Source organism: Melopsittacus undulatus, chromosome 7 (genome assembly GCF_012275295.1).
Source record: "Melopsittacus undulatus isolate bMelUnd1 chromosome 7, bMelUnd1.mat.Z, whole genome shotgun sequence".
In the NCBI taxonomy this organism is placed as follows: domain Eukaryota; kingdom Metazoa; phylum Chordata; class Aves; order Psittaciformes; family Psittaculidae; genus Melopsittacus; species Melopsittacus undulatus.
Window position 1 is genome coordinate 61,363,140 of NC_047533.1, and position 23,600 is coordinate 61,386,739.

The following is a 23,600-nucleotide window of genomic DNA, read 5'->3' on the forward strand; positions in this document are numbered from 1 at the left end:
TTAAAGACTGATAAGACTCAGCAAGGTGCTAAACTCCTAATCATTTTTGGAGGTACCTAATGTCTCAGTGCTTCCGATAATTTTCTATTCATATCTTTTGGTCTGTATTGGAACAAACAAAGTTTTGGGCAAGTCTTTTATTTCCATTAATATATGTGTCGTGTCAATCATACTTTGTTAAATAGGTATTAAATTAAGATGAAAAAATTCCAAATTTAAAAAAAAAATGGTCATCCATCTAATCTTCACTTCATGCCGATTTGGGCAAAGGTAAAAAGTTACACAATATTATGACCAATGAACACTCCTAATACTAGCATTTATGTTATATCACCTGCATACTAAGAGATAAATATATGTAAGATAGAGTTACTGTGACAGTAGATTACGTTAAAAAAAAAAGAAGTTCAGGGAATAGAAGCTTTCACCTCTCACTGACTATTGCCAAAATATGAGAGCAAGTCATTATGGTTACTTTGGAAATGTCAGCCAAATGTCTGCAATTTTTAAGAAGTACTGTGAAACACTTAACTCCCCCACTTGCTATAATACAGTTCTTAATTTTGTATATTTAGTGACTTATAAACGGAAGGAAAAACAAGTTATTTAGATATAAATATCATAATTACATTTTCCTAAAGTCAGCTATCTGAGAAGATAGGAAAAAACAACAAGCCTGTACAATTCTACAGGTTTATCCTAAGTGTCTTTATTATTGGATTCCTTTCAAAATAAATGGAGATTAAGACAAATAACTCTTTAGCTCGGATCCAATTCCACATTTCTCTATGCTTGAATCTCCCTTGTTCAATTTTATGCAAATGTAAATCAACCAGATCCTTGATTTCTTTAAAAGAGAAACTGCAACTTTTCCACATACAAGAAAATGGCCCCTTCAGAAAGCAACTAGAAAGAGGATTCCAGCTGTTTGGTACTCAGCCATCTTTATTTTTCCTAGCTACCCAGCCTATTTTCCAAATTTTTTTTCAGACTGTCATTCCTTAGCTAAATACCAGTTGACTTGAAGGTTAGAGATAAGAAGGTCAAAGCCAAGAAGCACCAAACCGCCTGTCCAAAAAGTCTAACTTGACAGTTTACAAGTTATGTTCTGTTCTCTCTGTTTTCTTCTAAAATATTTTAGTTTCTTCAAAAAGCCTGCAAAGACTGCAGAAATACCCTGTGCCATGTATCAACAAATGAAATACCAAATAAATATGAACAAAATAAATATTTAAGAGCATGGCATAGATTATGTATTTGCACAAGGTAAGAAAATTATTATTGACTTTGTAAACAAGAGAAGTGCTACAAAACCACTGACTTTAACTCCCTACAGAGAAAACACTGAGTATCACCCCTTCCTTTCCAAAGCTTATAAACTTCAAGACACAAACATGGTCATTGTCCCATTTAAGTGTTGTCAAGCTCCCTGCTTTTAAAAGTTGGTTTGTGTTGCTACTTTCTCTTCAGACTCTTCAGACTACTGTGTTTAAAGGTTCACTGCAAATTAATCAGCTAGGCACATTTTAAATGTTAAAGCTGAATATTTCCTTTCCTCTCTGTCAAACTGTTTCATGTTTCCTGCCATTAATTTCTTATGGAAGGGAATGCCATTTTTCTTAATAACTGGTACAAACCTAGACAAAAAGTTCATATTTTAAGATTTCAGTATTTTTGCTTCAGTAGTCTTAATAGACACTGACAATCTGATTACAGCCAACTAAGCTGCAGCTACTATAACTGATCCATCAACCTGACAACCTGAAAGACAAATCTTAAAACTATAAAATCTGCTGATAGACTGTTGTGAACAGGAATGGAGAAAATTCAACCTTGAAACCCTTTCATACGCAGTTGGTAAACAGCTTTACACTGTAAGGTGTAACAGGCTTCTTAAGGAAAAGTTTGCATGTTTAAATGTGATACTGCAAGAACTGTTTACCGAAGTAACACAGGGTAATTTAATTATGGTGAAGAAAATTTGCAAGATCTCAAAGTAATGAGAAGCCTGTGACACAAATCCTAATCTGGCATATGACAGCTGCAGAATGAATTCAAAAGATTTTTACCAGACTAATTATCTGTTAATGGCAAGGCTCTGCGGGACACAGCAAATTCCCAAGGTTTAGTTTCCAAGTCATGTGATTCAATCTTTAGCATGGCAGATGGCAGACAATGACAGCATACCGCTCCTTTATTCCAAGAGCTACACACACCGTTTTTGTAACCCAGCACTAAAATTACTGTAATCATACATCAACAAAGATGCAATGTTACCACTGGTGACACCTATTTTTGCAGTGATTGTTTCCCACACTGTGCAGCATGTCATTTTTATTAAGTGCTGTCAGCTCTTGGTGTGTACAGACTAAAACTGAAAACCCAGTAGTACTTATCGTCTACAGATCAACAAAGACTCCAGCAAGTTGGATGCCACTTTTAACAGGACACACATGTTCGCTTTTAGCTAAAATATCAGCACGTTTGTTTTCAGTTGCCATGCTCTAATTTAAAAGTGCTGACTTCACACCAGGGTCTGATTTTATGTTCACTTATAGAAGTAGCCTGTTCTTTTAACATCCTGCTTCACCAACCTGCTAGTGTGATGGCAGTGAGTATTACCAAGTACATTCTAAACCTACCTCACTGAAAAAGGTTAAATTCACACCCAGTGGACCCCAGCCATTACCTTTTCAGTAACGTTACACCACTTCTCTAAAGCTAGAATTATGTATCCCTGTGGGGAGGAAAGAGATATACATTCTCTATTTTATTTGTACTCTATTTTGGACTGTTGATCTCCAGAAAGTAAGAATAACACACAAGGCTTGCTGTCCTCCCCCAAATTCTGAAGACCTTTGTTCCAGAGATCCATGTTTTCCACTACTATTTCACATGGCATGACCTTTACTTTTGCATATGCAACAAAACTGAACAGCTTCTTTGACATTAATATTCACTTCCAATTTAAGACAATCTTTTGAGATGACTCACTAGATGTTCAAGGTTCTATTTAATACTTTTTCTGAGGCAATTTAATCATCGCAATTTTGTTACTTTTTTCCCCTCAAAATGGTAATTGGACTGGTAATATGATCTTCTGAAAATCATGATAAAATTGTAAATACTTTCTAAGTAAATCCTAAACTACATATTAGCTGCCTGCAGCCTTTGCACCACCACATGTAATGAAAATCCTTTAGAAAACGTTCCATTAAAAGATTTGTAGCTGCAAAATGATACCTGTATTTTCATATTTAGGGTATTTTTCAGATCTCTGCATCTGTGATAGGGTACAGTTAATTGCAGTTTAGTTCCAGATAACACTTCCTTCCATAAATAACTACAGATGGGAATATTTTTATGTCCATGAATGGAGGCCAAAATTATCTTTTCTACTTGAGTAGACTATTTTCCCCTTTCTTCTAACAATAAATAATCACAGCTTCCAGTTCTGAGCATACCAATTGAAAGTCTGAACAAAAATATCACATAGTGGTGTCCCTGGATGAATTAATTTCCTGCCATGCAGACTTCCTCAAGATTAGGGCCACTTTAATTCTTTTGTTTTCCTTAGGCTTGCAAGATTTGTGTCCCACATGGACAAGTCTACATGGTTGCTCTCTAAAACAATTTTAGTTTGGCCTCTAGTCCAAGCCCAATTTGCCCTAAATCACATTTCATATCAAAATTAGAAGGTTTGCTAGCACTGGATAAAACTCACTCTAACTGTAAACCCTGCTGTATGAATTCTCTGTGGGGTGCAGGTATGTACACATTCACATTTTAATATAACTGGTATTCAGATTTGTTAGTTTATCTCTAGCTCAACAGCATTTCCACATCTGTAGATAGTGCTTACATGCCAAAACTCAAAAACAAACAAAAGGATTTCAGAAACCTCAGAGACTGTTAGACTCCATTTATCTGCTCCAACAAAAATCAACTCTTCATTAATCTTAATTTTACAGTGACTATTTACCACTGAGTTCCAGTGGATCTGATTAAATTTAAGCCTATTATTTCTTTTCCTATGCACAGGCAAGACATAGAATTCGTTTTCTTTTTCTTTGTTGATAGGTTTTGGTTTAATTCATCCCCCTGGAATGATGATCTTTCTCTACTCTAAACAATCCCATTTCCTTCAGTATTTCTTCATACAACACATTTTCTTAGTAATATTTACTCTTCTCTGGGTTTTCTGCAGTAAAGCTGTCTCTTTCTACTATCATTGCACTGAGCGAGCCAGAGCAAAATGTTCACCTGACATGTACATCAGAAACAAGATGACTGACCATAACATTTGTATGTATGTTGTCTTTCCTCTCCTATGCACAACCATTCACACCATTAACTCATCTTCAGCTGTGATCCTTTGCCACTTCAACCAGAACTACTTGTCATTTTCTATCTGCATTCTTACAAACTAGTGAGTCTAAGATTACCCACCCTGCTTTACCTGAAGCTACTTTTGCAGTTTTTCAAGATTATTCTATCTTTTTGTTGTCCAGGATTCCTGTAGTTCATCCTTTTGGTGTGTCTGTTGTATTTATTGAACTTATCCTCCATTCTGTCTCCCAGGCCACTTACAGTGACTAATATGGACACACAATCATTAACCCCAACTCAATATAAAATTCCAGTTTGGCAGCAAATCATAAATAATTATTCTGAATAACAGTATTCCAAACATGCATCCAGAAACTAGCACATTTTTAGTAGATAATGCTTCTGTAGCTGACTAATGTGAAAAGACAGTCAAAAAGCTTACATTAGACACAAGGAAATAGCCACTATTGTATTATTGTTTTCTTCCCCTTGTCGAGTCATTGTTTCATAACTCTTTATTGTTAAAAACAAACAAACAAAAAAGACCCAACTGAACAAACAACAACCATTCTAAAATCCCACATTATGTTGTAGCATTTTGTGCTCTGAGCTCAGCCCAAACCAGCAGACTCCCTGAACAATTTGCTATGTTAGAGCTCTCCCAGCCAGTACACATAAATATGGCTGTACTAAATAATGTGGAATTTTTTGACTTCCACATAATAGAGGTGTTCCATTGATACATATTTACTTATAAAGGGGAAAAGGATCCAGCCAAACATAAGCAAGTGATTCACTTCCTCCATTTTTCACCCCATCAGTCTCAGAGTAAAGTTTATTTAGCTCAGCCTTAGGGACACTCATCTCACCCAATGAAAATCAACTATAGGACAATTAGACTGTTCAGAACTCCTCTATACAATTTTTATGGGTTTCCCTATGCCTTGGAAAGTAATCTTTATCTCTTCCACACTGGTTTTGTCTCATGTCCGTCCAGCAAATAAGAAACATGAGCTTTTGTTTTCCTCCTCTGTACTGTGTGTATCTTTTCTGATTTACTTTCCCAGGCCACTTAGTTCCTAGTGTCTTGGAAGGTGTCTCTCTCAGAAGTTCTATTTTCTCTCTTTTAAAGATTATCTAAATAATACTGCTGGTTGCATCTCCATCAATATATTTTACTGTTTCAACGCATATATTGCAGTAGTATCAGTGCTATCCACTGCTACATCAAGAGGTCTCAGAAGTAATGCTCCCATTCCCATTCTCTCATACAGTGTTGCACACACTCTGCTGATGCTTAAGTCAATGATACAACAATATAAAGACCACAGCAATTCCCCTCCCCCAGCAAACAAAATTATATGTAACTATATGACAAGCAGATTAAGGTGCTTTTTCTTGTGGACATCAACCACAACTTATGAAAAGCCATTCTATCCTATACACCTACTCTTCCAGTAGTTAACACTGTCAATCGTATCCATAGTGTTAAATTACCAAGTAGTCTGCTGCAGTTTGCCTGACAATTTTTAAATTGCTTTCCAGAAGTTGACTCTACCTCTTCTGATCCTCAGCCTTTAAGATGAATGCAGGGACTATCATTAGTGTTCTAAGTCTTGAAGCTGGGTAAGGAAAGATTCCTTGCCCACAAATGCCAAACTTCTGTGGGATCAGCAATGCAGAGAATCACTCTCTTTGCAGCTGTCACTGACATTCCTCTATAACAATATATGTCTTTTTAGGTTCTGTGGAATTTATAGGCTTAAGAATTTTTTCCCCTCATACTTGCAGGTTAACGCAGTACTTCAGCTTAAAGTGCTATTCTAAATACCAGCAGAGCTAAAATTGCAAAAATAATGGAGCTTTCTGTGTTCTCGCAATTGCCTGTAGCCACAGTCCAAATATGTGCTATTTCCAATATATTTGTGAAAACGCCTGTATTACGTTAGAGCCTGACACGTAGGATAAAGACTTGTTTGGTTTCAATAGCTTTCAACTACACATAATGCCTGACGACATGGAAGCAGATTCCTATTACAGTTGATTCTCAGCCTGCAAGGAGACAGTGATGTAGCAGTACAATTAAATGACACACACACACAAAGATAGACCAAACCCCTAGTGCCTAGTTCCTTAATGAAAAAAGTGTACTGCCGATAAATAAAATACAGTTGAAAACCAAATAGTCTTTCTATTAGGTATTAGGTAGGAGATAATTGAACTAAAGGTAAATAGTTATTAAAATTACACAGTTAATTACAGTAAAATTATTTGAGAAAACCCCACCCCATCCAATTATGACTTTGCATACAGAACTGGAAAACTGAGAAAACCAAAATTAATACGTTCCAAAACTTGCCTCAGTAATAAATAGTCAGCTCTCACTGAGATTAAGACTCTAGTAAAAATACTGTGTTAATGAAGATACTCAGATCTGAATGACAGAAGCCTATGTGCCAAAAGAATTGAAACAATAATATGGGAAGTATTGGTTCTACTAGTAAATGAGATCTCTCCTCCTCAGCCCTTGTTTTGGTTTCTGCCCTCTACGATGGGTGTGTTAACAGCTCCAGTTGGTCTCCTTAGTATTTCCATTATAAAAAAAATACAAAATTCGTCAGAGAGCGTGAGTCTGATGGATGAATACTTCCAAATATAGTATCTGTTTTCTTCAGTTACCCATTTACTTTTAATGAGCAACTTATGCAAAACTTCATTAATAGAAAACCAGGGAGCTTTTGGTTTCAGAGATGGTCACCAACATACCCATGGCCCATCAAAAGATACCTTTAAAATAAGGCTTATTTGCGTTATGTTTTCACTATCTGGGGAATGGAGTATAGAAAAGGTGGCTCATCCACCTTTTCAATCCTGCTATGGGTATTAAACCATGAAACTGCAACACAATGCAAGCTTAAAAAGTTACTCTCTTCCTGGGGTGAAGATTTCTTTTCTTGTGTGTGTGTCAAATAATACATATTTCAGAGTTCTGAATGTCTTTTTGTGAGTTTCTCACAGGAAATCCCCCCCAACACATACCCATGTATTATACTCTTTTAAACACTTGGTGCAGGTAATTTGCCATTAAACTGGTACCCTACACTCCACAATGACTGAAGCTTGAAGTTTGTTTAGCAAGACAGAAACTCTGCTCTCTTCAGAGATAACAAAGGGTTAACTTCCCAACTGGAGAAGTTTCAGTCTGACTATCCTTGCTTCACAGTAGGACAGTGACAGATTCCAGGAAAACTGCAGCCAAGGAAGGAAAATACTTTGGTCAAACAAATCTATCAGGCAAACCTCAATGTCAGACGGACAAAGACCGGAATAGCAGAAGCCTGTACTGCAAAGTTAAAGCCTAGTTACTTTTACAGGAATAGTTTTCTTCACATAGAAACCATCACAAAAGTCTTGAGAGGTAAAAAAGAAATGATTGTTCAACAGTTTAAAATTGAAAAGTCAGCCTTGCATCAGTGTAGTTAAGAAAACTCTGTACTAGAGGCTACAAAGCACTAATGTGCTTAGTTACAGCAGCCTATATTGAAACTAAAGACAAACCAGAAACTTGTGTTACAAAAGATACAATGTTACAATTAAATGGTTAAAATGGTACAATTAAATGCTACAATGTTACAATGAAAATGTAACCATGTTAAATTAAACCCACATAATTGTCTGTTTTCATACACAATAATCAAGGAAAATAGCCAACATGGATGTTATTCTCTGTGCTACTATAATCAAGATTTGCTACAGTCAGGACTAATGATATAAATAAAAACTATTCTGAAGACTTCCTTTCTGTCACAGTGCTCTTTCACGATCATTTCTTACTGCGTGTTAAAAAATTCTATTGGAAAACAAAGTCATCCCATGTAAACAAACCAACACATTCCCTAACAAAAGGACTCAAATTTTATACATGTATATTTTTAAAACCTGAATTTCAGCATCAGTTCTGTATTAAACAGAAAATACAACCTAAACCTACTCACTAAGAAAAAAAAAAGGCAAAAGCTATTTCCTCAGAGATAAAAATATGAAGGAGCAGGTAAAAGAAAAAAAAACCCAAACCAAAACCAAACCAAAAAACACAAAAGCCTGAGAAACACAAGAGCCACATTTATAGGAACGTAGCCATCCACAAAATGCCTTTTTTTTTTAATGGTTGCCTTTCAAGCTGTGCCAACAGCACAATGAACATAAAAGAGTTGCCTTCCTAGCAGATTTAAAAGAATAAGCAATTACTACATTAGAGAAAATAGGCTTTGAAATTTCCACCAACTGGTAATTGGCAGCAAAGCAACTCTATTTGCCAAACCCCAAAAAGCCTTTGGGCACCAACCTCTACATGTACCAGGAATGAGCAAATGAAAAAAAAATAAATCCCTATTGCCCCTATTTCATTATTGCTTTTACCACAGAAGGACAGGGGAGATGCTGCAGCAATTAGAAATGTTACACTTATTTTGCAGCATTACTAATGATCAGCCATCCTCACTGTGGACTAAAGACAGTTATCATCCACCACAGTGACAAATGTGGTGATGTTAATGTGTAAGCAAAATATGTGAGATTTACTGTTAATTAACTTTATTGGTCCCTGATACACTACTGCATCTCCCACATCAACGCAGACCAGTGAGTGTTCTATATTAACAATGAAATAGAAGAGGTGAATCTGAAATGAAAATCCTAGTTTTTGCAGTTTACTTTCCTGACTCTACTTGCTTAAGAAAATGAAAATCATTTTATCTACAAAACAGAAGGCTTCATGGGCAGAAAAGTCTAGCTATTGTATAATAAATATCCTCAAAGCTATTTTATTATGAATGAAATTAAACGTGACTAAATTACATTTCAGACATTCCTAGAAAAGATTCTCTCAGAAAAAAAAAAATCACATTAACAAATCTCATTAAAAAAATCAAACCTATTAGAAGAGATAAAGAGCACATTACAGTGCCACCAAATACTGAAAAACAAGAGTCTTAGTGATGCATTTGCCTCACTATATTTAATGCCAAAGAACAGAAGCTCTTTTCAAGTACATAATTCCAAAAAGGGTATCCACAGCACACAGAACACAACCAGGGAGACAGACCTCCTATTAAGACAATCTGTGTAAATTCACTTATTCAACAATGCATCTGCTTGCAACTTTCAACACAAAGAGGTGCTTTTTAAGTAGTCTGTAGTATTATAACCATTATACAAAGCCTGACAATTAAAATTCCCACATCTTTTTCAGTACAGTTGAAACTTTTACAAGCACTTTATGCAAACATACAAGTATGCAGGTGTGAAAAAATACCTGTTAAATGAGTAAGGATCCTAATGTTTAGTCAACAATATAATAGCCTAGATACCTGACACTGAATGTGATCTACTCCACAGCTTGTGTTGCCCTGCTATCAAAGTTCCACACTGGTGTCAAATAAAAGTATCAAGTATCAAAGTCCTCTTTCATGAACACCTGAGTCCTTAACCTGATTGATCAACAGCAAACATTCCTGACACTTTAACCTGGTGCAGCAGAACATTCTATGGGCCACTCCTTGAATAAAGACCTGCTGTCATTAATCCTGGCAGCAGGTTTTTGCATTGGTAAAAATAAAAGCAAAAACAAGTAGCAAAGATATGACTACCCTTCCAGAATTATTCATTTCATGTAAAATTCTTGGCCTTAGGTCATGTCAGTTACAACCTCCAGAATGACATTTCTGTCCTTTTGCTACTTAAATAGCAACCTGTGGAAATGAAATGGAAGGAGGCAACAGTATTTTTCTTATACCACTCAGCACTATGTAATCTGAAAATATGACTCTGCTTCTGAAAACACATATGTATTTTAAGAAGTTTGCTTAAAAATAAACTGCATTATTTAATCAACAGGCACTTTCTTAACTATGCAACAGAGTTACTATATAAAAGAGAAACTTTTAATTTTTTTTTGTTTTTACTTGAAATGTAAAGTGGTTAAGGTCTTTTGCATTATATAAAATTTTGTTGCTTTTAGCTATTAATATTTTAATACAAATTTTCAAAATTGCCATTTGTTAACTATCCTTATTCAGAAGCAGGTTAAAGCATATACAGTGAAAATAATTCAAGTTGTGAAAACAAGCTTAGATTAACTCATAATTATTAGATGGTCACAGCAATTTATTTGCATACCTGTTTTCCATCCAGTGTACAAAGTCTCTTGACTACACCTGAATCTAACTTAATGGCTTCTGTGATGTCAGTCAGGACCTGTTCGAAGGAGTGAGCAGTCTTCTTATTCAGCAGAATTCTCACAGCCTTCCGTGGTTTTACTCCACTCCTAATAACAGTCACTAATTTGGGTTTAATGAAATCTTTACTCTCCTTCACTTCACTCTTTGTGGATGACAAAGATGTCAAGGATCGAGTGGACCCAGTCCTTACGTTCACGCACCAGTTTGGATTGACGTTCTTGGTGTAATCAACCTTGCGATATGGTTCATTGGATGCACATACATAACTTTCACCTGAAAAGAAGATGACATTTTCATAATTTTAGGGGGTTTGCAGATATTATTTGCCAATTAAAAAAAAAAACAAAAACAAAAACAAAAAAACAACTTTTTCATGAGCGATTTTCCTGTATTTCAACTGCAGGACATTTTAAATGGAGGACTGTAAATTATCACAGCTTTCCACCCAAACAATACTCTCAGAGTGGTTTCAACAGGTTTCAAAAGACCTCTGGTTAAGAAATTAAAAAAAAATAAAATAAAATGTAGAGGGTAATGTGAGGGTTGGAGATATTTCCATTTCTTTTGTATCATAAATTCTGACTGCAGAGTTACTTTGCAAGTGCTTAAATTACTTGAGCTCACAATACATGACATTAAGAGCATTCTCCTACAGCAAATGCCCAAACCCTTCCCTACGTATTCCTCAAGTATATACTTCAAGATGTGTACACACATACCTGTGCTTAATTATGAATTATTTTGAAGGAGCAAGCTTTAACAGAGTAAATTCAAGCATCTCAATATGATTGCCCTGAAGGACACATTAATTTACCAGGAGTTATTGACTCTCTACCAAGAATACACTGTTGAAATTTATCCACTTCAATGTTTTTAAGACCAAAAACACCTGTTGAGGCCACAAATGAGACTTTGAGGCAACAGGAATATGAAAGGACATTTACACTTCTCCATTTTAATCTCCTTCCTAATTTAAAGCCTGCGCTGCTGTTATCTCCTGAAGTCATAAAAGGGAGGTGAGAGGACAAAAAAGTTACCAGAGAGTAGTAACACACATTTTTACATCAAATTATTTAAAGCAGCATCAGTCATGATGCAGACCTAAGGAATTTGTTACTTTTCTCCATTTGTTGACACAATGTAAGGCTGCAGACTAACTGGCTTTTGTTTTTTTTTAGTTAGAAGAGAACAGTTTTCTCTTCAAACTGTTGTTTGTTGATTACCACAACTCTTTTAATGTCTTACAGCTATACTCAAGATGCAAACCATGAAAAAGTCTGGGTTATTTCTGTAACACATATCCTTGGGATCTCACATATGACAGCCAAAGATTTCTTGAAGAGGCAGAGTATTGCCATAAGGATGAAAAAGAATCATTCCAAACTGACAAAAAACACCATTCCTCCAGGCAGAATAGCTACCTGTATCTTAAAAAGCCTAGCCTGTTCTAAGGTTAAAGCTACACGCTCAAGGTCACTGGTGGAATAAATCAAACTCACATCCTATGTACACAGCAAGAAGAATAAAGCGCACACATAGATCCATTAGACAGTACTGCAAAAGTTACAAAATTCATGCCTATTTTTAGATAGACACTAGAAAACTTTTAAACAATTACTTTCTGAACTCTAGTTTTGAGAGCTGATCTAGTCTAGAAGTTGTATAGCTGTTTCTAAAATCAAGATAGTAAACTACTTTCAAACCCCTCAAAAACTACTGTGATCTGAAAGGCAAAGTACAGTCTGAGGAACAGAGAAACAATTTGGTGTAAAGGTTTACGGAGGCCACAGCCTTGTGGGTATTCTTCCTCTTTGTTCATCCCCCTCATTCCTCCTCATATGCATAGACTAAATGGTGCACAAAACGGAAACCAATACAGACAAGACTCCTCCTCTTTCCCCCAAACACAAGCAAAGGAAAATGAGTTGGTTTCAGGCAATAAACTCCTTGAATGGGATTTCCACACAGCTGCATGCACACTAGCACAACACCACATGGCCTCAGAACTGTGGTGACCTAGAAGCTTACACTGCCCCCAGAACTACACGCTAAGTTGCAATAAGTCTTCAAGCAATCTGATTTAACCTGCTTTAAACAAGAAGAGATGACCTCAGAAAGTCCCTTCAGAACTAAATTATCCTGATTCTAAGATCTGCTCCAGCACTTCAGCTGCAACAGAAGCAAAGGCTTCCCCCTTTGCATCCCATAATACCAGATTCAAAGGACTGCTTATTTTCTAAATATTTTCTAGCCATGTAGCTATCTCTACACACAATGCTGCTGAATAAGAAGCATCTCAGAGAAGCTGGTAGTATTAATTCATACCAATAGACTTACTAACATAACTGCTGATCATTTTATTATTCTTCCCTCTACAGCTACACTACTGTGTGATGCAGAATGGTTTAAACCCATCTAGCAACTAAGCACCAGGCAGCTGTGCACCCTCAGCCTACTCACTGGTAGGGCAATATGAGAAGCAGAAAAGGCCTTGACACTGTGTAAACACGGCTCAGCAGTTAACTAAAACACTTCTGTGTTATCAGCTTTGTTTTCCAGCACAACTCTAAAACATAGCCCATATTAGCTACTATGAAGAAGTATTGATCCAAAAGGATCTTTATTTCTTTAAAACAACAGCGTGAAACTCTCTGCCTTCTACCAGTTCCCTTGCATGAATAAAACAATTCTTGACTATCTGAATAGGTTGCAGTACCTGTTTACTATATACTACCTCTTATTAGTTCTTTTCCTTTAAGCAAAAAACTTCACCTCCTGATAAACAAACAAAAAAAAGGAAGTTCTTTCAACTTAAACCAATGTAATACCTTAAAAGAGTGAATTTCAAATTGATTCAACTGCATTTAGCCAAGCCTTAAGCTGAAACACAAACTGTGCTAACTGGGCGAAATAAAAAAAAAGGAAAGTATCACAGAATGGTTTGGGTTGGAAAGGACCTTAATATCATTTAGTTTCAATGTCCCTGCTATAGACTGGGATGCCTCACACTAAACCATGTCACCCAAGGCTCTGTCCAACCTGGCCTTGAACACTGCCAGGGATGGAGCATTTACACCTTCCCTGGGCAACCCATTCCAGTGCCTCACCACCCTCACAGTAAAGAACTTCTTCCTTGTATCTAACCTGAACTTCCTCTGTTGATTGCAAACTTTCCTATAATTAGCAGATACAGGAATGACTAATTACTGTAATTACTGGACTGTAGCATACTACAGATAGTTTAGTAAGTGTTTTAAATTCCATGCCTGTTTTCTTATACCCGTCATATAGAATAAACTTAGTAACACAGGTTTTCCAGGGAAAGCAGATTTTACTGCTACACCTGCCAGGCAGGCACATACAGGAGCTTTAGAGCAAAGACTGAGAAAACACATGCACCAAGTGACTTGCTTGGTTCATGACTTAAAGGATAAAGACTGATGTTTTTATTCTATTGAAATCACTACTCAAACTGCTAATGATTTCACCACAGCCAGGATCATCCACAGATTCTAAGTTCTAATGAGAACTGTGCAAGGTACAAAAAGCCATGCTAAAAACAGAATATGATTAGGAAACCAATTGCTGCTTTCTGCATAAAGAATGATTTTCTAGGAAAGACTTAAGAATTGATGCGTTTGGTTTAATAGGGGTATAAGAATAATTATTCAACAGAAGCAAATATTTAAGAAAAAAAGAAGGCAAAGGTAAATTAAATCACACCTATAAAGTTAATTACAGAAAGCTTTCCTACAGAATAGTATATTCAAAAAAGCATACCTAAGAAAACACAACCCCTTGATGAGCAATCATTAATTTTTTGAACCCTATGCTATTGTTTAAATTCTTATTTTAGCCATCTTTTGAAGTAAAAAAATGCATCTTTATATGTCTGTTTCAAAGAAACAGTCATTTCTAATAGTATTCTCTTTCTTTTATATTTTGCAAGTAAACCTGAAAGTGTAATGTTATATATAATATTTGCTCACAGTTTCAATGAATGACCCAATTTTAAATCTGTTTGGGATTAATTCATGTATAAATACACACTTCTGATAAACTCCACACTCTACCGGAAAACCAATATTTGCGAATTGATTTCAAACACTGTTAACAAAGTAACAGACAATTTTACAGTTTAAATCACATACATAAATACATTTGGCTGTTTCACAAACTGCCTTGAATGTGATTTTTCATATGTCTAACCAAAGTGTATATCATCTCAATCACTAAGAAAATATTTTCTACAACTTCAGGGGTATTTTGACCAGGGTGTAGCTCTTTTTGTCATTTATACATCTACCAGCCCTAGAAAGTTGACACAACTCCACAAACAGGCATAAACAATACTTCAAATATTTACATCATTGACTTATATATAGTCATTTTTATGCTTTGAAGGCCCACTTTCCATTTATAGTCTTGAAAGACTAAAGCTAATGCATACCAGCCTTAGCTGGCACACAGTCACAGCAGTTACATTACTGGAAATAAATACCATGTCTCAAGCTTACAGCATTAACATGAATCAGCTCCCTAGCTTTTAGACCAGTTTGTGAAGTTAGTCACTGATATTACATTGAGATTTGCAGATAAAGAAGTAAATTATAGACTAATGAAGTAGAAAGATCTATTAAGCAGCATTTTCCTCTTTTTCTTTAAATGCAGAAAAGAATGCAAGAATTACTAGGTTACAGCTGGGACTCTGAACCCAGCCAAACTATTCTACAGCAAAAGCTTAACCAGGCTGCAGAGCAGTTTTGGCAGAAGTCTGAAATCTTTTAAGTTGGCATTATAATTTCAATAGACCATATGTGCCATCCATCCAACGCTTCATGACAGTACTCAGAGCAATCTAGAAGTGTCAATTCTTCCAAGAAATCCTGCTACCACCAAAAATTCCTGAAATGGGGCATATGTTCATTTTAAAAGAGTAACATCTGCTGATATTTTGGGTCACAATATAATCAAGAAATGGTGTAAGTTTATTTCTGATTCTCTATGTCTTATTAGCATTAGAAAAACAACTAGAAGAAACAAAACAATGCCTATTATCATGGAAACATGACCTACCTCTAAATAATTTACTTGTACTGCATTAATAACCAGACAAAGCAAGACCTGTGTGTGCTGTGTTTATACAGTTTAAGCATACTTCAGGATCCCAGTTTCAGACAGCTGTGCCTAAATGTAATACCATTGCCTCACAACAGAAAAACACAGATGATGAACACAGAGTGGATAAAAGAGAAAACAAGACTATGTTGGTCAAACGGACTAATAGTCATAGACCATCAATGGCCTAAATACTGTTTTGCTTACTTAAAAACTCATCTACAAAGGTTTTATTTTGCCACCTATTTCTTCAACTCTTATTCACCAGAGATGGGACTGCCTCACTTTTCAAGAAAGAGCAGGGATCAAAAGAGTAGGATGTACGAGAACTCTCCAAAATTCAGCCATGCCATTTTAGGTACTGAAAATGAAGGATACGTCTTTATATTTTGTATCACAAGTGTACATCTCTTGCAACTATGTACAGTTTTAAGGAGACACAGCTCCTTGACAGTTTGGGGTTTTTCACAAGCTTTGTGAGCTGAAGCCCACTGCTAGACATTTAACAAATAGTCTAGAAGCATTCAGACTTACCATCCTTAAAAACAGAGACTACTAAAGAAAGACTTGTAGATACTTCATTTCCCTTAGCATTAGGTTAAACCAACTGTTGATATGACACACAGTACGTAAAGTATGGAAGAAATTATGTGTACAACGCTCAAAAATCCTGAGTCAGGATAATTGAAACAAAAGTCTCTGGATAAGGTTTTATGGCTTGTTTTTTTGCAAGGTGTTAACAAGCATTAACTACTATCTTCTGAGAGTCTCATAAAACACAATTATTTTAAATGATACACTACATAACTGAGAACGATATAGTTGGCACAGGTAAAAATATCCCTACAAAAAGAAAATGTTAAATCTCCATTTTTTCTTTAAATGTGTGTTCCCTGTGAAGCACATTGAACAGAAGTTTCCTGGTACATTTCATCAATCCATCTCATGTTCTTCAGCTTCCTTTGGTGGAGCTCATTAGTTTCAAGGATGACAAAAGCTGCTTATTCAGTGAAGCACAGTAGTTATTAGGGCTACTAACCTTCTAATTTTAAAAATCACAGGAAAGTATCCCTTTTGTGTTGTATAACACAAAGGCAAGCACATTTTCAGAACACTGTACTTACAGTATGTATAAAAAGATTGATAAAAATAAAATAATCCTTTTCATGAAAAATTAAGTTATTTAGGACTCTGTTTCCTTCCTTTCTTTGACAGAATTTCCTTCCTTGTTAGTTTTCTACAATTCCTTCACTTTCTTATCACCTCCAGTAGCCCTTTATACGTCACAATCTTTCCTCATCTACAGCATTTAAGTTCCCCATGTACTTTTTAAAACCCGGGATGACAACCAGGATTTTAGCAGATGACTAACTGCTCTTAGCTCTCTTTTGCCTTTATTTGGTCAGGACATCCAGAGACCTTTTCCTCCATGCTTTCACAGAATCACAGAACAGTTGAGGTTGGAAATAACCTCTGGAGGTCATCTGGTCCCAGTCTGCTGCTCAGGCAGGGTTAAAGTTTTTAGAAGGCAATTAAGGCCATCTGGTTATCAAACCCATGTAATATGACATGCATCCTCCACAGTAAGTAAATAACTTTTTTCAGGTAAATTACATTTCTCCCATCCCTTAAATGAAGAGATACACAGCAATGGAACTATTTTATTTTGCTTGAATGGGAAGCCAACTTACCATTATATCCATATTTCACATTCACACCCCATTGCTTCAGAACTCTATAACTACAGTGGCTCAAACATATATTTGGAAGCATACGCTTTTACTGTTTTTAAATCCTTCTTTTGTCCTTCCTTTTTACCCTTGTTTGTTAAACGTGCTACATTTGCCCCTTTTTAAAGCATTACAGCATTTGGCTTTAACACAGGAAGATAATCGTACCTTTTGGAAGAAGAAAAGTACAAACTGTCTACTTGGTGTTACCATCTGCTTGCCCTGACAAGAGAAAATATATTCTTGACCTAATATACAGTGTGCATCGACTAGAATCACAGGTACTTCAGCAGGATTAAAAATGTAATATGCAGTAACAATAACAATGATCTAAGGCAGAAAATATCTGGATTATTCAACACCTCGTTTCAAAAGCAGTCTTTCAATCTGTATTAGTGTGGCAGAGCCCATTTCTTTAAAGCAGGTATTGTCATGTGTTACATGACTTAGCCATGCATAAGGACGGACTGCCCTGCTCAGAGCTTTTCTACCTCCTGCCCAAAGATTTTGCTACAGGTGCTTGTTGATTGTCAGCAGAACTGTGCAAACAAAACTAATAACATTTTATAAAGGACTATGTTAATTAAACATTGTAGTATAAAGAACAAAGTAGAAAGAACAATGCTTCCTACCTAGGGAAAAATTTCCTTTCACATGCCAATCCAACATAACTTTTCTTACCAGGAATAGAGTCTACACTTTGTTTGCTTTCCAAAAATCCAACAATATCTCCTAACTTTGCAGCAGACCTGAGCGGCCAGAACTCTCCATATCTTTCACTACCAAGAAAATGAAAGCACAGGATAGTGAGACAGAGCATGACTGACAAATGTAAAACAAACCCCTGTACTGAAGAACTGTTCTAATTATTACCATTGTGTCAAATGTTTTTAAAGAAAACTGAAGGATTTAGACAAACAAAAAACCTGTGGTAGAGGATAAAGATGAAACCATTATTCCATTATTACCGTTGAAAGGAAAACATAAAGTTACCCATGGAATCTCCTATTCATAAGAAAAAACAGTGTAGGGTCTGATGGCAAAGTTGAAAGAAAGAAAACTAAAAGAAAGTCACAATATTCCTAATCCCTATCCCCTCTTTGGATCTGTCTGCTCAAGTAAGATCACAAAGAGACAATGAAATTCTTCACTCCTCCCATTGTAAGAAAGCAATGAAAACTGTCAAACTCATGAGCTACAATGTTCCCTAATCTACAGGGGCTGGAAATACAAACAACATTTGCCTAAGGCAAGTCCAGCAAAGCATGCTTTTGTGACTGTCATATCCAGTTAAGAAAAGCAACATGCTAAAAAAAGAGCTTGTCAATTTTGGAATAATAAACATGGTCTGGTCAAATTGTTAACATTTTTAACTGACTCAACCCATAACAGTAATACTGGAAATCTACAGTATGTCTGTGCATTAGCTATTATCCTCTTAAAATGATAAACAGCAAAACAGATTGCCAAAAATGGCCAAACCCCCAAAAGCGTTCATCAGTGACTCAATTCAGCTAGTTTGGACTACTAAGGTACAGAATTTGATGCTGCCAGCTTTTCTACCTTAGACAATTATTAACCTAATAAATGGAAAATAGGCCTTAAAGAGCTTCCCTGCACTGGGGCATGCTAATGCCCAAGAGCTACACACACAGGCTCTTGTTGAGGAAGGTTTAATGCAAATCTTGCTGGCTTGGCAAGAGTGGCTGAGCACTCACCTTCTGCTCACTTCATAGAGCCATCAAGTCGCTACTAAACCTGAAGTGCTGTGAGTTTGGCTACCAGTTCAACAACACTAATGACGTGCAAACAGGCTAGGTATTGCATCAAGTAGCCATGTTCAGTCTGGTGTTCATCCAAATATCTGACATGCATAGTAACGCTTGAATTTTATTTTCTTTTCTGAAAATTAAAAAGGAATGCAACAAAACACCATTCATAACTAGTTCTGGTGCTACTGCAGTTCAAGCTTCAGGGTATCACCAATGTTCAAGTATTTATTCTAGAGCAAAAATTCAAGCTTGCTGTGCTGAACATGAAGAAAATAAAACCAAACCAGATCATCTTTTACCTGGTCTTCTATAATAAAACAGCTGGCAGAAAAACTCGAATAATTTCAAGGAATGATGGATTCACTACTTGTTTGCTTTCTTTCCATCCCTGATTATGCTTACATTTCTTTGTGCAGTGATTGACTTACTCTGATAAAGTTTTTTAGCATGCTAATTGGAGAACATACTAATCCAATTATGATGCTACAGGATTTTCTTTAAGATCCCGAAGAGTTGTATTGGTCATGAATAGATGACTAAGTAATTGGGACTCTCTTTTCTCCCTTTTATTTTACTGAGAAAGCATGGAAGTGGCTTTTCAGTTGTGACATTTATTTTGCTTTATTCTTCCAGTGAAAAGCAATGACAAAGGTCACTCTTTCAATGAGTATTTGAAGAGACAGGAAGTAAATTTTTGCTTTCAGTTATTAACTTAAATAGAGTTGTGAGAGTATACACCGCATTTATACTGTTGTCAGCAAGTCATTTTGTCCTTGTTTTGTTTTAAGCCGTAAAAGCTTAAGATCATTCTTTCTGCAACATTTCAAAAGTCACCCCAATTTATTAGTTTATCCAATCTTTTCTTCATCTACTTTCCCTATCACCCCGACTCCAGCATTTTCTTTTTTTAGCTGTCTCTAACTTATTCACTGAATCTTGGGAAAGTTTTTGGTTGATTTCACATCTATTTTATTACCACAGAACCAGCATCAATCATTTCACTTTTCCGCTGTTTTGACTGCAGAATAGCCTCATGATGTATCACATGATGGGAGAAGTCTTCAGGCACTATGTTACCACTATAAAGTGTGCTTTCATGCATACCTTTCTGAGTGAGACCTCCCTGATGCAGCACATGCTGTAGCCTCTCCTTTCTTATTGCAGATTTTGGAGTGGCTAGTCCCTAGCTTCCAGTGCCTTTACTGGTGGATTACATAAAGGAAACTTCATGTTCCCTTGCTCATCAAATTCTCCAGGTGTGATCCAACATTGCTCTGAAAAGGGAAGATTCCAAATCAAAGGAGGCATTAGAAGACCTACAAATGGTACTTCATTAATGCAAGTCAGCTACACCTGGCATACAGTCACCAGGTGGAAGACTGCAGTGGTTAATGTATTGGATACCTGGGAAGAAGCATCAAGAGCAAATCGATTACAAACCTCACATTGTGAACAATATAACCCATATATTTGAGGAGTTGATTCATGCAATGCGAAGCTTAAACTTTATTGAAGACATCATGTGAGAATATGGGGGAATTCTGCTCTTCGTTCTGGTAATTATCATTCCCTAACCAAGCAGCATGTTTCATTCAGGAAGAAAAAGTGCTTCTGGCCCCATTTTGAGATGTGGTCAAGCACTGCTCTGCTCAGATTTGCATAATAATCTACATAAACTTAGCAACTAAGTTGCATTTTCAAAAGTTACTTAGGAAGAATCCTGAAAAACATTTGATTCTATAAAATTATTTTGGAAGTAAATAAGCTGTATAATTCCCTCTATGGATATGGACTCTGATCACACTTGAAAGAGAACTTTACACCAGTTTGGTTTAATAAGTGTTAATATTTTTTCACAGCACAGGGGCTTTCTGAAAGTTTAGGCCACTGTGAAGCATCAATAACATAGTAAGTGTAAAAACTAAATTACAGCATTTCCCTCTCTTACAAATGGTAATGACTGAAAGGTTGCCAAGAATTTCACTGTGATTCTTCTAAATTACACCTGCTGAGTAACTACCATTACAGTCAACCCACACACATACAGAGAGCACTTGTCTGGGTGATGAGAAGTGGACGGTCCACTCTGAGATAAAGGAAGCCTAATACACCACAACAGGCACTAGAACCATTTGCCCTCAGAGGCTCCATGGCTGCCGAATTTCAAGGCAACCTCTCTCAGCTTATATCAGGGTAGAAAGGAAAACTCACTCCAAGGAGAACCTGCAACCCACCAGCAGGCCCCACACCACCTCTTCCCAGACCTCAGCATGCCATGGCAGAACTACCCACAGCCTGCAAGCTGCTTTCCCTTGGCTCACCTTCCAAAAGCTCATCCAGGCTGGTGAGCTTCTTGCTGCCATCAATGGTGTAGATGGTGCGGACACCCTGGGGTAGGTTCACATTGTCCGACAGGGACCGGGTGAGCTCTGCAAGGAGGGCGTCGAAGGAGCGGAAGCGGTCGTTGGAGATGGCATACACCAAGCCCTTGAAGTACCTGTCCCCATTGCGGTAGAAGCGAGCTTTCCGGGCTTTCTTCTCTGAGCTGAGCGCCTGCAGAGTCCGCGTCCGGTAGAGGCTGCAGTGGGCACTGTGCGCCGGGCTAGGGATCAGCCCGTTGCCCCGCGGCCCCGAGCCGCCGCCGGAGCCGGTGCCGCTGCGGCGCGGCCCTGCGCGCTGCTGCCTCTTGTCCCGCTCTTCGAAGTGCTCCAGCTCGATGCTCCGGTTGCTCGCCATAGGGAGCTGCCCGACAACCCTCCCAGCTCCGCTGGGCCCCGGGCCGGTTATGGGCTGGTAAGCCTACCCCTACGCTCGCAAGGACTCCTCCGGTCTCCTAATTCGGCATCGCGCCCGGCCTCTCCCGCCGGGAGAGCTGCGGGTGACCGCAGCGCCCGACCTGCCTCGCAATCACAGCTCCAGCCGCCGTTAGCTCTGCCGTTACCCGCTGCTTCGCCCGCAGCCGTGCACAAAAGCATCCCTCACGTCTCCGCTCGCCGACCCCCAGCTATATGCAATGCCAGGGCGGGAGACTCGGGGCAGCACACAGACGTGCCTATGCCGGCTCGCACAATGCGGAGGACGCCGTGCGCGCAGGTTCCCCCGCGTCAGCTTCTTTTCTGCTGGCTCCGCTGGGGAGAAGCAGCGGGGAACGGAGCGCCTATTCCGCCAGCTCCCGGCCGAAGCGGCCGCACCAGGACCCCGGCACCGGTCAGCGCAGGGAGCGGCGCAACCTCCCGGTTGTCTGCGGAGAAGGGCGCCGGTAGCGCCCGCCTCGGTGGGACGGCAGCGGACCCCACAGTGGGAGCGGGCTGCGGCCCAGCCGCGGCGGTGGAGCGGGAGGCGGGCGCGGCTGCTGCCGGCCCCAGAGCCGGGCGGGAGAGAGGAGGAGCGGGGCGGTGCTACCGCGGCTCCAGGCGGGCTCGGTGGCGCCGCCGTCCCCAGCGTCCGCGCTGGTGACACGAGAGGCGAGCAGCGGGACTCGGAGGGAAAGGGGCTCTCTAGGGAATGGGAATGACCCTGGGGGTGCGGCTGTGCCGTCGGGGCAGCTGTGTCCCTCTTGCGGCGGCTCTGACGGGGCCGGTCCTTTGAACCCGCATTCCCTCCGGCGCAATAGTGGAGCCGCCTGCTAGAGCCCTCTCTAGCTTTTCATAACGTTTTCATAACGTTTTTTCTCCCCCACATACATCCCCCAGCACAGAACACCACTCGTCCGTGTCACTTCCCTTTTCCACTGGTGGAAGCTACAGAGCTTCCTATTCTGAGGAACCAAATAAACAGAGCTCTGGTTCCCACATCCTTAACCTCCTGAATATGCCTTAGCCATCGTTCCATGACCTTCCCAGGTAGCTTCTCAATGCTCACGAGATTACTCAGCTTCTTCACTTCTGGTAGAAATGGACGACATGTATTGAAATTGATGCAATTTCAAATTTTTTCAAACTTATTTGCAACTACTACAGAATATATCTTTTTTTTTACATAATGAGTACATAAACGTCAAAGACATTTACAGCTAGGTGCGTGTTTTCGCTTTTTTGTCACTTCTCTTGTTTTGAGAGATCCCAGTTGTGTTGTGTTATTACAAATGGTCACAGTTTCTGTGCTTTTGTCCTGGGCCCATAGGAACCTTCACCCATCCTTCTCCACACCCCTTGGTCTGATTGGCCGGAGGCTGCCTGCAGGTTGATCGTCTGTATTGCAAGTGTAACAGCTGCAGGTGGAACATCCCCATATGAAAAGTAAATTAGTAACTGAGAGGCACATACAGGAAAGATTTATGAAAGTCTTTTTCACGCCAGGGATGGAACTCTGTTCAGTAGCGATGTTTCAGCAAGTGTAGGAAATGTTTTCTGTCTATTTGTATATAGTGGGAAAGGAAAAAGATTTGACTAAGATTTATCTATGTTCAGCTT

General features: G+C 38.3%; 1 protein-coding gene across 3 annotated transcripts in view; it reads right to left on the reverse strand.

The window, feature by feature from the left end:
* DCLK2 (doublecortin like kinase 2) overlaps positions 1-22,456 on the reverse strand; it is an 84,863-nt gene extending 62,407 nt beyond the window's left edge. For all 3 annotated transcript variants that reach the window (XR_004549882.1, XM_034065032.1, XM_031046778.2), the window contains exons 1-2: positions 21,510-22,456; positions 10,507-10,841 (exon numbers count right to left, since the gene is read on the reverse strand). Coding sequence is in view for 2 of the 3 variants with exons in the window: in XM_034065032.1 (XP_033920923.1) it covers positions 10,507-10,841; positions 21,510-21,924 (750 nt within the window). In the remaining variant the exon portion in view is untranslated. The remainder of the gene's footprint in view (positions 1-10,506; positions 10,842-21,509) is intronic.
* Between the last annotated feature and the right edge of the window lie 1,144 nt (positions 22,457-23,600).